Below are 13,334 nucleotides of genomic sequence, written 5' to 3'. Positions count from 1 at the left end.
ATAAATCAGACCAATACATGAGGGCTTGGGGAAGGGCTTAACGCCCTGTACCACTTTGGGCCTCCATCTCCCAAAGCCCTAACTTGGTCCCAAGTCTAGCCTAGACTCTGAAGCTTGAATGCCAGGTTCAAATCCCATTTCCATCCTTTACCAACTAAGTGATGGGATGCAGGTTTCTTAACCTCCCTGGGCCTCGGTTTCCTTATCAGCAAAGTAAGAAGAATGTACCTGCCTCAGAAGGGTTGTTGTGAAGAACTAATGAGTTAACACATGCAAAGCATTTGGACTTGGCACACAATAAGCAGTCAAGCGTGAGCTTCTGTTTCCACGACTATTACTCACGGTAACTCCTACCCTTCTTAGCAGAGACAGAGCTACCAAATCTTACCCACTTCTTTGTTCCCCATAGCATTTAGTGTGGTTCAGAAAATATCTGATGATGCAGCTACATACATATGTATACAGGGCAGGGGCAAAAGTAGGTTTACAATTGTAAGTGAAACATGAAGTTTATTCTTGTATTATTATTAATTATTGAATTCTTTGCCATATTAACAATTGTAAACCTACTTTTACCTCACTCTGTATACACACACACACACACACACACACACACACACGCTTTGGCCTTCACATCTTTTCCTCACATATTATAGATATTGCTTTGGTTATAAAACAGCAAAGATGGATAGCCTGGAGGCTTTCTGGCTAAAAAGCAAATGCCAACAAATGCAATTTTCGCAGTTTCTCATGGTAACAATCTGCACAGTGAATCACTATCTAAATGTCTTCGGCAACACCCCTCACCTTCTCTGGGGACTAATCTTATTTTAGAGGTAAACAAAATGAAAAACAGTAACAAAGCCATCCTCCACCACTTTAGACTCTTTCTGGTTTAACAACCCAAATATCCCAACTGTAAAACGTCCAGAACTCAATGTAACAGTTAATAGTGTCTTTCGACAGTGTTTGCCCAGGACTGGCAAGGAGGTAGATGGTGAACACCGAGGGGTATGGAGTTTCTTTTGGGGTGATGAAAACGTTCTAATACTGACTGGGGTGACAGTTACACAATTCTGTGAACAGACTAAGAGCCATTGAATGGTTCACTGTGAACAGGTAAATTGGCCCTGGCCAGTCTGGTACAGTGGTTAAAGTGTCAGCCTGCAGACCGAAGGGTTGCAGGTTCGATTCCCAGTCAAGGGCATGTACCTGGGTTGCAGGTTCCCTGGCCCCAGTAGGGGTATGTGTGGGAGGCAATCAACCAATTGATGTGTCTCTCTCACATCAATGCTTCTTTCTCTCTCTCCCCACCCCCTTCCTTCCTCCCTCCCTCCCTCCCTCCCTCCCTCCCTTCCACTTTCCTTCCACTCTCTCGAAAAATCAATGGGAAAAAAAAATCCTCAGGTGAGGGCAAATAAATAAACAAAATAAAAGGGTATGATCTGTGAAGCCGTTAAGAAGAACTAGTGTCTACCCTGGCCGGCGTGGCTCAGTTGGTTGAGCATTGCCCCATGCACTAAGGGGTCATAGGTTCGATTCCAGGTCAGGGCGCAGGCCCAGGTTGCAGGCTTGATCCACAGTAGGGGGCATGCAGGAGGCAGCTAATAGATGTTTCTATGTCATAGATGTTTCCTCTCTCCCTCTTCCTTCCTCTCTAAAAGTCAATAAAAAAGATATTAAAAAAACAAAAAATTAGTGTCCTTTAGGACCGCCTCCTCCCCCAAAATAATTAACTATTATAGCAATATCTTCAGTCTCCAAATTATATTTCCTAAGTACCAAGTAAATTTATCCAACTTCTCTTCTCCTGGCCTAAATGCATCTAAAAGGTAGTCTCTGAGATACACAAAAGCTTCTGAGTCATGGCTTGGCTGCCACACTTCCATTTGGGAAGGAAGGACCTGCCAAAATCTTATCTGCAGCCCTTCAGAGACGTAAGCAAGCAGATGGGCCAGGACGACTCTCAGCATCACTGGCTTTGGCCAATGCTATTCTAGACAACAGCTAAAGGTGGGGGGGAGGGGGCATTTCCTGAACCTCTCTCACTTTTCAGAAGCAGAACTCCACTTGGAGTTGGCCTGACTGGGGTGGTTGTTTGCTATGACTTTCCCCACCATTCCCCATGTTGCCCAGGCGGCTGGCCCAGACGGTGCTTTGGGCAGAGGCAGCCTGCAGGCACAAGGCTGGGCACGCAGAGGCCTTGAAGGTCAAGAGAAGACAACCCTTCCTCAGGTCAGATGCAGCTCCATGCAAGGGCCCCCACCTGGTTACAAGAACCTCCTCCATCAGACATCTTTGAGTAACTCACAAACTGCAGAGCCCCAGGGTAGTTTGCAAGGGTTTTACTGATTGGTTCAATATCCCAGGTTCTGTTTTGTTTTGTCCAGAGAATACATGGTGTGTGCAAGCAATGGGTTAGGTAGATGTACACGTGACCCAGAGGTAGTATATTCATATTCATTTATTTATTCATGTAACAAATGGCCACTGAGTATCCACTACTGCTAACACCATCCTAGGTCCAGGCTTTCTGCCCTCCAGGACTTCATAGTCTAGAGGCAGGAAAGACATCAGAGTCATTGGAATAAATACACAACTATAAATTGTAATAAGTGTCATAAAGGAAAAGAATGAGTGAAGGTGAATGACAGGAGACCTAATCAGAGAGAGTAGTAGGGAGGGAGAGAGGGAGGAAGAAGGAGGGAGGGGAGGGGGGGGAGAGAGAGAGAGGAAGAGAGAAAAAGAGAGAGATCAGTTGGTTGCCTCCCACACAACCCTGACTGGGGCCAGGGTTAGAACCTGCAACCCAAGTATAAGCCCTTGACTGGAATCCAACCCGAGAGCCTTTGGTCTGAGGGCCGACACTCTAACCTCTGAGCCAAACCAGCCAGGACAGCGTAGGCTTCCTTTAAACTGTGACCTGACGAATGAGAAAGCACAGACAGAAAAAGAGAGGAACAGAGAAAAGCCATATAAAGGGGTGATGGACCCAATTTCTGCTTCAAAGAGATGGCTCTGAATGCTGCACAGGGAATGAATTGGAGTGGCAAGAGTGGACGCACACGGCTTGTGGACTTGCCAGGTGAGAGATGGGGTGGTTGGGGCCACAGTGGTAGGAGCTGGGAAGGAGGTGGACAAAACCAAGGTGAGCTCTGGAGGATGAACAGACAAGACTGTGGACAGCTGGGACATGGAGGCGGGGGAGAAGCTGAGGTCAGGAATGACTCCAAGGCTTCTGGGGGAACAGGTGAGCTGGGGGAACACTGGGAAGGTGAAAAGCTCTGTCCTGTTCTAGTGTGGTCTGGTGGCAAAACCAAAGGGCTGGAGAGCCAGAAGGGCTGCGTTGTCTTCCTGGCCCTCCCACTTCCAGCTGGGACCTGAAATCAGCAAAGTGCCACAGTGCCCTCTCGCAGATGAAGCCAGCGCACACATCGATACAGCTGCACCTGGCCAACACTGCTTCGTCTTACAAATGAGGACCTGTGGCATTAGCATGGCTAGGTTTCTTTTCAACAAGGCTACATGGAGAGTGTGGGCATTCTTTCACTCAAGCATTTCCCGAGTGTCAGACGTTTCTGAGAGTGGCTGGCTGTTCTGGGGCTCTTGGAGTCTCCAGCTGTCCTGACACCACTGCCCCTTCCTTGTTGGAGAATTTGGCAAAGTTAAAAAACACATACTGCACAAATATAAAAAGTTGTCAGTCCTCTCTGTGAAGAAGACCCTCTCTGAACAGACCTCCACTAGACCAACGGGAAGGATCTGCCAACACTCTCCATGCCCTTGATAAAGGCACTGACAGTTGCTGAGGGCAAGTTGAGCCCTCCCATGCTCTATGCACCTCTGCCTCTGCCCCCAAGGAGTCTGCTCATTACGTGTCCATCAGGAGTTGTCCCCAAATCTGTCTATGCTTGTACTTCCATTAAACATGTAAACCAGAGAAGTAGGAATATATAAAGGGTTGTTTCTAATAAAACCAAAACAGATTCTTTGGGAAGACTTAACAAAGGCAAGCTGGTAAAAATAAAATACTGTTGAATTAGGTGTTAGGGAAACAAGTGTAAAATATTTGAAGAAAGAGAAAGTATAAACCTGGAAGCATTCTTCACTCAGAGTGCTCTCCAAGTGATTTTTAACTGACTGCTCCCCTGGAAAAAACCCAAACTGGAAAAGATTCACTGCGGGTGTTTATGCAAGAAAGGCTACATGACAGCCACATCCACAAATCCATACTCCAACGCACGTCCTTGGCTCAACCTCAAAGAGCAGTAAATAAATGTACATTTATAGTTTATATTAAAATGAAATGTTAAAAGAATGTGTGGTATTTTTATGATTGCCCTGTTGAACTGGTTTTTTCTACTCATTGGCTAAATATCAGACATCTACTATGGTAGTTTTCAAAAACTACCATACATAAAAATTAACTCAAATACAAACCTAGACCTAAATATAGGAGATTAAACTATAACACTCTTGAGAAAACACAAGGTGAAAATTTCTTATATGTGACATCAAAAGCACAAGTGATAAAAGAAAAAGATGATAATATAGACTTCATCAGAATTAAAAACGCTGGTGCTGCAAATGATATCAAGAAAGTAAAAGACAATCCAAAGAATGGAAGAAGATATCTGCAAATCAAATACTTGATAAAGGTCTTATATCCAGAACATAAAAGAACTCACAGCTCAATAATAAAAACACAAATAACCTTACTAAAAACCGGGCAAAGGATCTGTATAGACATTTCTGCAAAGATTACAAATGGCCAGTAAGCACATGAAAAGATGTTCAGATCATTAGCCATTAGGAAAATGCAAATAAACATTAGGAAAATGCAAATAAAAACCACAGTGAGATTCCACTTCACACCCATTCGGCTCGGCTCATTATAATAAACAAGTCAGACATTGATATGTTAGAATTTTTAAAACCACAATACTTTCAACCCCTTTCAGACTTGCATAAATAGGGCTACTGTTTCTAGAAAAGTTCTTAGGTGAAACCTAACAGAGATGACATTTTTTGTGTTGTTTGTTTTTAATAGAGACTGTTTATTCTCTGCGTATAAGAGGGGACCAAGAAATATTCAGGATTAAATATAATTGGTTCCTCTGAATTAGCTGCAGAGGTTTCAAATGTCCAGGGAAGTAACCTTTTTAAGAAAACCACAAACCTTTTTAAGAAAACCCTGTTCTCTAAGGGGGAAATATTCTGGTGGTAAAATTAACTGGGAAAATGGATTAGGACTGGAAAACAGTTAAATATAGGTAATTTTTAAAACATATTTTATCTTGATATTTCTCCCTTTGAAAATGTCTTCCAAACAGATGTCTTAAACTTTTCAGAAAGACAGTGATTTGCTAGGAAAAAGTGGTCTTAATGAGGGTATGTGTCGAGGAAACATAATTACCAATTTGCCTGATTAAAATGAATATTTGAACAAGCCTGAGGAATGTGAGCCTTCTCAGGTGAGACATGTACAATTTGCTCTCTGTAAACATCTGTCGGCAGAGCCTAGCAGACGATGTTAACAGGGAATGGATGACTGAAGCCACGCTTCTCCTGTTAACACGGTGGGAAGAAATGCCTGGGAACAGTTACTCATGTAAATCACCAGGGGAAATGGTCTTAGAGTACAGTGCTTGCCAGAGGCTGCATGTCTGTGTCCCCCGCCCCCAAATTCTTACGTTGAAACCTAAGCCCCAATGTGATGGTATTTGAAAGTGGGGGCCTTTGGGAGGTGATTAGGTCTTGAGGGCTTAGTAATGGGATTATTGCCCTTAGAAAAGACACCTCAGAGAGCTTCCTCACCCTTCTGTCATGAGAGGATACAGTGAGAAGACAGCCCTCTGCGAACCAGGAAGAGGGTTCTCACCAGACACCGAATCTACAGGTGCCTTGATCTCAGACTTCCAGCCTCCAGAACGGTGAGCAGTATCTGCTGTTTATAAACCATTCAGTCTGTGGTATTTTGTTACAGCAGCCTGAACAGACTAAGACATTCATTCACTTGCCAGACTTCACTTGAGAAACCAACTGTTTAACTGGCTGGTAGGGGCTTCTGGTAGCAAGTGAGAGTCTTCCGTGTCGGGGATGTGATGTTAGGCACTGTTGTTTGAGTTAACCGAACCCCTTTGACAGGCAGTATGTATTTGGGCAACAGACAGGAAATGCCAGTTGCTTCCAGGCCTGCCCTTGGGGCAACTCTACGGGTTCAAGGTTCTACGTTCCAGCAGAGCCTGGACTGACAATGGACCTTAAAGGCATCTCTCAAAGTCACCAGCAATGCTAACAGAACTAGAACCCAGGGAAAAGCCAGTGATAGCAACAAAGGCGTCTTTGTGGACTAGGGATTCAGCACCCAGTGAAGTAAACCAACAAGACCAGGGATTCACAGCCTAAGCCTTCAAGGACGAGCCTCCAAAAGCCCTGTGCTACAGGACCCATACTGGGCATGCCCACCAGGGCTGCTTGACCCACAGGAGACCAAGTGCAGACCCCACTTCTAGAGAAGTCCAGGGTAATTTTCACTCTTCTATCTCATCAATTTATCTTCTAAGACTCCCTCCCCACATGTACCCCTCCCCCCACCTAGTCTTTTCCATGAGAACAATTCTTGTTCTCTGGCCTTACTGGCAGCCTGTGGAAGCTCCAAAGGGTTAGGGGGCTTCAACACCTCAGCATCCCACCATCTCCATCGAAAGCCCCACCACCATGACCACACGCACCTCCAGTTGCTGAAAATAAACAATGTAGGGCAGTGGAAATGATGCTCCAAGGCAAATTCTTGAGCTCCAGCTTCCAATCAGATTGCACCCCAAGTTCCTCGTAAGGAGAAATGCTTTTGTTGTCATTGCTGCAGACAGGCCATTCGATTCAAAGTGGATATCTGACATTCTATACACATGCAGCTTAAAATCCTTTGATGCCATTAGGCAAAGACAAACTCACCTACCCCCAACCCATTCTCCAGTGTCCTCCCATACCACACTGCTCCAGACCCAGTGCTTTCTTCACTCATCCTTCCCTTTCCAGTCCCACCATGCCAGACTTTCAGACTTGCTCTGCCCATGGTCCACAATGGTCTGCCCTCCCTTCAAGGCCCAGTTCACTCCTAATCATCCTCCAGCAATCAGATGACACACCCCTTCCTCAAGGACGCCCTCCCCGAACGTCCTTATTAATGCTCTCTTGGTACCAATCCCTCACTTCTCTGACATTTGCCACAACTGCAATTTACACTGGTTTGTGTGACTGGCAGGTTAATGTCAGGCTTTCCTAGTAGCTACGTGCCAGAGGTGCAGAACACATCTGTTTTTCCCTCTGGCATCTAGCACCATGGCTGGGAAAAGGCAAGTGCTTAGTACACTGGATGAGTGGGCATGTGAATGAACCAAAGACAGATGGATAGAGAGACAGATGAAGATAGGGACATATCATGGATAGAATGATGGGTGGATGGCCCAGTAGATAGATGGATAGACACAGTTGGATAGATGGACAGAAGGATGGAGAGATGGTCAAAGAGTACATTTGGTCCCAGGGTCACCCGCTCTTCCTAGGCCTTGATCCCATCTTTCCCCATCTCCACAATATCTCTCTCCAACAATTATCCTGCCTTTTGCATTTTCAACCTCAGATCCATCTCATACCAATTGTGAGACCTTGGCCAAGTTGCTTAGTCTTTTTTGAGCTTGATTTTTTTTTCTATTATAAAAGGAGAATAATCATAATAGCTACCTCAGCAGGACTGTTTTGGAGATTCCATGGCATAATCCACATACAACCCAGAGTATAGTGCCTGCCTGGCACAAACACCTGATAAATGTTAGATGCTCCTATTGTTCCGATCATTATTGCTATTTCAAACCCTTCAGGCGTCCTTCTGCATGGCTCCTCCCTTAAGCTGCTACTGACCTATGGTTGCAAACAGAATCCTACCCTTGCTGACTTCAGATCCTCACTCTCTGCCATTCCTCAAACATGATGTACCAGGTGTCTCCCTACATCTCCACTGAAATTGTTCTCCTCCAGGCGACAAAACAATCAAACCTGCCATTCTCTGCTCAGCTAACATTCACCTGGACATCGTCAACATCTGATCCTGTGTACCATCCTGCCTTCAGCCCTCCTCCCCAACTTTGGTGCCAAGGTCAGCTCCTGGGTTTATATTCCAAAACTTCTGGTTGTTTTCTGCTAAGTCCTTCAGTGTATCTTTTTCTTCTTCCTGCCCCCTAAACACTGGCATATCCTAAGGTTCCACACACAGAGACACACATCATCCACTACGCCACACTTTCCCCCTTAGCAATGTCACTGACTCCTACAGCAATACAACCTACTCTCCTCTCTGTGGGTAGAAACCACACCTCCAACCCCAGCTGTGCACTATACCCCACAAGATCTGTCATACTTCCTGATGGCAACTCAAAGCCATTACTTCCCAAAACAATCCCATCAAACCTGACCCTACTCCTTATTCTGTGATTTCAGTTAACAAACCCACCATCACCCAGGACCAATGCTTAACATCCCGACTCCTCCCACTGCAGTGGCCCAGAAGTCTACCAGTTATCCCCTCGTCTGCATTTGGTAGCTCTACAAGATACTAAAGAATGCAACAGGAACCTAATAAACACATTCTGAACTGAAATGAGATCTGCAGAGGGTAACAAAGAACTCTCATTCACTGCTGGCGGGTGTATAAACTGGTGCCAGGGTTTTGGGAGGCAATTTGACAAGATCTGGTAAAGCTGGGGATTATACCTTAAAGCCAGAACTTTGCTCCTGGGTATGTGTCCTGGAGAAATTTCCCTATGTGTTCACAAGGAGATGTGTACACAAATGTCCATAACAGCACTGTTACCAAGAGTTAAAAAAACAGAAACAACTCAATGTCCATTATTATCAGGGAATAGCTGGCATATTCAGAATTAGGATAACTAAAGGAGGGTTTAAAAATAGATTGTTTGGGATGTGTTGAGTGTAGAAAACTACAAAAGACAATTTAGGAGCCCAAAGATAGAAATACAGAGCTGTTGCCGCTCCTACATCTGAAAGGAGGGAGGGAGCAAGTGGTTACCCACATCTGAAAAGAATGTCCCATGGAAAGACTATCTTGAAAGCAGCGACCTTCAGGGTAAGGAATATAACCAGCCCAAAGCCCACAGGGAGTAAAGTGGAGGAATAAATACCTTGACTTAAATCCCCCCTTACTCTGCTCTCTGGTCGGGACTCTCCATTGGCTGAACCCAATGGAAAGCCAGAGGACAAGGAGCCCACTGAAGCCCTTAGAGGTTATCCTCCTGGAGCAGGTGGAGAAGGATGACTAATTCAGAGAGACAAAGGGAAGATACTCAGCATATACAGCAACAGAATGCCCAAAGTATATATTTATACAATGAAATACTGCCCAGCAGGAAAATGAGTAAACTGGAGCTACTTATATCAATATGGATAAATCTCAAAAATCACATAATGGGCAAAAAAAAAGTATATTAAAATGTTTAGAGAACGGGCACTACAGCGGACTGCACTTCCCCAAATCCACCACAGCTACATTTCTGCCCCCACCGGGACCCCATGCTCTTCCAGAATCTTCCCACTCCCCACCAGCAGCTGCAAAGAAACAAAAGAACAAGGTTTTAGGACAGGACTGCAGGAGGAACCTCCTTTAGAGAGAGAAACTGAGACAATCTGTCTGAGAAGTGACTTAACTTTAAATAAGCTGTGAAGATAGCCCCCAGCCCAGCTATTAGCTATGGGAGCAGGGAAGGGCAAGAGCCCAGGTCCTGAGGAGAGAGAGACCACAGCTGGCCCTTTTCAACGAGTTCGAGAAAACCAGGGTGGCAACTGGGCGAGGGGAAGCAGGCAGCACGACGCAGGGAAGGTGAGCACAAGCCAGATCCAGCAGGGCTTCTGTGACTTCCCCTGGGTCGCAGCACGGGTGAGTGCAAGGGAGGGAATCTGACTCCAGGCAGCACAAAGCCACAGAGAGAACCAAGGAACCAGGACTTAGAGCTCGAGGGCCAACCTTCACTCAGCAGCACCTAGTCTGTGGCAGACGCTGGGTTTCAAAAACAGTGTCGATCTGCTCCAAGGAAAATCTGGTTAATCTGTTACCTGCGAGAAGCCTCACAAACCCATTTTTACAGTGAGGCAGATTATCTAAATCCAAAGTCCAAGCACTGAACTCGCACGCGACTCCTGAGGCGCCCCTCTCTCCTGTTCTGATGGGCGCTGTTACCGTTTTAGGGGATGACTCATATTACAGTAAAGAGCTGTGACTGCGGCGTATAAAACACATCAAGGTGAGCGACGTAATAAAAATAACGACTTCTGACAGGGGCCGGGCATGCACCTGACACTCATCGCGTGCCACACGGACCCGCTGTTATTATTCCCGTTTTACAGATGGCGAAACTGAGGCCACGGCGTGCTGAGTCACGAGTCCTAGGCAAGGCGTAGAAACCAACCCCACGCTCCACTAACTGCTTCGCTGCCTCACTGTCCCCTCGGGGAAGTTAGGTCAAGGCCCGCGGGGCTCCGCGACCCGCCTCCTCTGGTCTCCAGAGCGCCCGGGAAGCCTTTCCGCGCCGGCTGTGCAGACGTTATTTTGGTCCGCGGCGCCGACTGCGGCCCCAAAGGGGTCCGGCTGGAGACGCGCGCACCCAGACTGAAGGTTCCCCCGGCGGAAGGTTCCGCAGTCCTCAAGTCATCCCCTCCCCGAGTACCTGCGGGAAACGCGTCCAGGGTCCTGCCCCGGGCTCTGTGAAAAACACCCCCCGCCTCCGCCGCGGACATGGCCAGCGAGCTTCTCGTCCCGCTTGAGTACACTGCGTGGGAGGGAGCGGACGACTCCACGCAGCCCAACTGCCTGCCCCGCCCGGTCCGCGGGGGCGGCACCCTTGGCTCGGGGCGGGGCGGCGGGCGGGCGGGCTCGCGGGCTTGGCCGCTGGGGCGCCCCTAGCGTCGCCTGGGCCGGGCGGACGCTTGAGCGGCCCCTCTGGGGTCGGCTGGGGCGCCTGGCGAGTGGAGGCCCCCAGTCTGGAGCCCACGTGCGTGGAGGGGTGTCTTCGGGCTCAGGCTGGGGGCCAGCCCTTCCCTACAGGTAGGGTTGTCAGGTGTAACGAATACAAACGCAGAACGCCCAGATGGGCAGTGAATGTTAGCTTAGTATAAACATGCCCCATGCACTGTTTGGGACACACTTAGGCTAACATTTTTTTCGTTGTCTATCTGAAATTCCTATTTAACTGGGCACCTGTATTTTATCTGGGAACCGTACTTTAAGGTCAACAGGACTGAGCCCTGTCTCAGGACAGTCCTCCAAGCACCAGCTGTGATCTATGACAATCACCAGGGTCTTCAGCTTCCCTGTCATCATCACTATCCTATTATTGTCTTCATTGCTCACTACATATCAGACACGCTCTAAGCACTTTGGGGGCAGCTCACTTAATCCACGCAACAGCCCCAGGAGATGGTGCTGTATCATTCCCTTCATTTGTCAGATAGGGAAACTGATGCTCGGAGAGGTGAAGCAGTTTGCACAAGGTGACACACCTAGAAATATAGCAAAGCAGCAGCTGACTTAAACGAGGATCCAGCAAAAACCATTGAACTGAACTGCAAGCCAGTGTTTGTCGAACTTGTTAAAAATATAAATTCCAGGCTGCTCTTGCCTGTGCTGGTCCAGCCAGTCCTCACCAGGGGCCCTCATGCCTACTCGTCTTTCTTCTCCCTCTGGGCCAACACCAGGAACCTCCATTACAATGTGAATTGAAGTAGCAAGAATGGATATTCCTGATGTTAGCGGCACTTATAGCTATAAATTACCCTGTAAGCAGGGCTGTAGCTGCTTTACAGGACTCTTGAGAGAGAGGAAGGGGGAGAGAGAGAGAAACATCCATGACAGAGAACATGGATTGGCCACCTCCTTCATGCCCTCCCCCCACCCCAACCTGGGCATGTGCCCAGACCAGGAATTGAACTGGCAACCTCTTGGTGCATGGGTCGATCCTCAACCACTGAGCCACACCAGCCAGGCTACGTAAGATCATTTTAAAATATAAGAATCTAAAATGCCAAAATTAAAAATAAACCCAGTGAAGGAATGGGGGAGAAGACCCGACTGTGAGTCCATATGAAAAGATATGTTTGAATAAATTTATCACCAAAACAAAACAAAACAAAAAACCAACAAATTTCAGGGTGGACCTACTGAAACTAAATCTTCAGGAGAAGAGTCTGTTTTTAACTCACCCAAGAGTTCTTAGTTCTGCCAAGTTTGGGAAATTCTCTTCCTAACTAGCTACCTATATCTGAAGTGCTAAAATGACCAGGAAGGGTGTCCTCTAATCTTAGGCAATAGGTAATAAATCATAGTGGTTAGTGTAGAGATTCAGAGGAATCACCCTAAGACGTACCTCTATGGTATGTTCTTAATTTCAAATGCATAAAAGAAGCTGCAAAACTATTATTCTCAGGAGAATTTGAGATCTTGCTCTCTGGCATATGTCATCTAAAAATTCTCTAAGGTTTGTTTCTTATGTCTGCACTCCCCCACATTAAGAATATTAAGTGCCTAGCAGTTCTAGAGTCAGACTGCCTGTTACCACTTACTGGTACTTGGAGCTTGCAAATTACTTAGTTTCTAACTAGTTATTTAGTTTCTAACCTCTCAGCATAGGGTTGCCAGGAGGCTTAAATGACTTGGTGCAGCCAAGTGCTTAGAACAGTAGTTCTAATAGCAAGTGGTAAGTAGTGTTCAATGAATATCAGCCATTATCATTTTCATTATTATTAATCACTGTATCCCTGCTACCTGGGTATGGCCTGGCCCAGGGGAGGATTCTCAGGAAAAGTTTAAGGGGGAAATGGAAAAATGAGAATCAAAAGCCCTAATGGGGGCCTCAAGGACTACAAGATCCAGCCCATTCCTACCTCTCACCCACTAACATTGCAGCTACATATCCTATTTCAGCTCTTTAAACATGCAAATCTATTAGCCTCTTTGCATATGTAGTTCCTTCTGGCTTAGACTGTACACGCTTATTTGAACATCAGTGCCTCTGCTTAAGTCACACTTGCATGGAAAAGCCTTACCCTACACACTTGTACACTTTCCTGGTCTAAACTAAGTCTCCCCCATTCTTTTCATAGCCCTCTGCTCTTGTGCCTCAGCCCTTTGCACAGTTGGTAATGATATGTATGGAAGGAAAGGGGGTTCTGTGGAAGTAACCTCACAGGGTGATCTGGTCATAAATTCCTAAGTGGGCAGGTCATGATGGGTAGGCATGACCAGGCATATAGTTTCTTTAATAAAA

General features: G+C 46.5%; 1 protein-coding gene across 2 annotated transcripts in view; it reads right to left on the bottom strand.

Annotated features, from left to right (window-relative positions):
• Nucleotides 1–10,877, bottom strand: part of CPPED1 (calcineurin like phosphoesterase domain containing 1) — a 111,704-nt gene extending 100,827 nt beyond the window's left edge. For both annotated transcript variants that reach the window (XM_036279649.1, XM_036279651.1), the window contains exon 1: nucleotides 10,740–10,877. In XM_036279649.1, coding sequence (XP_036135542.1) covers nucleotides 10,740–10,809 — 70 coding nt within the window. In that variant the 5' untranslated portion in view covers nucleotides 10,810–10,877. The remainder of the gene's footprint in view (nucleotides 1–10,739) is intronic.
• Between the last annotated feature and the right edge of the window lie 2,457 nt (nucleotides 10,878–13,334).

The sequence above is a fragment of the Molossus molossus genome, unplaced genomic scaffold (genome assembly GCF_014108415.1).
Source record: "Molossus molossus isolate mMolMol1 unplaced genomic scaffold, mMolMol1.p scaffold_m16_p_3, whole genome shotgun sequence".
Lineage (NCBI taxonomy): Eukaryota > Metazoa > Chordata > Mammalia > Chiroptera > Molossidae > Molossus > Molossus molossus.
Note: the sequence above shows the minus strand (reverse complement) of the source record. Positions and strands in the feature narration are given on the sequence as shown.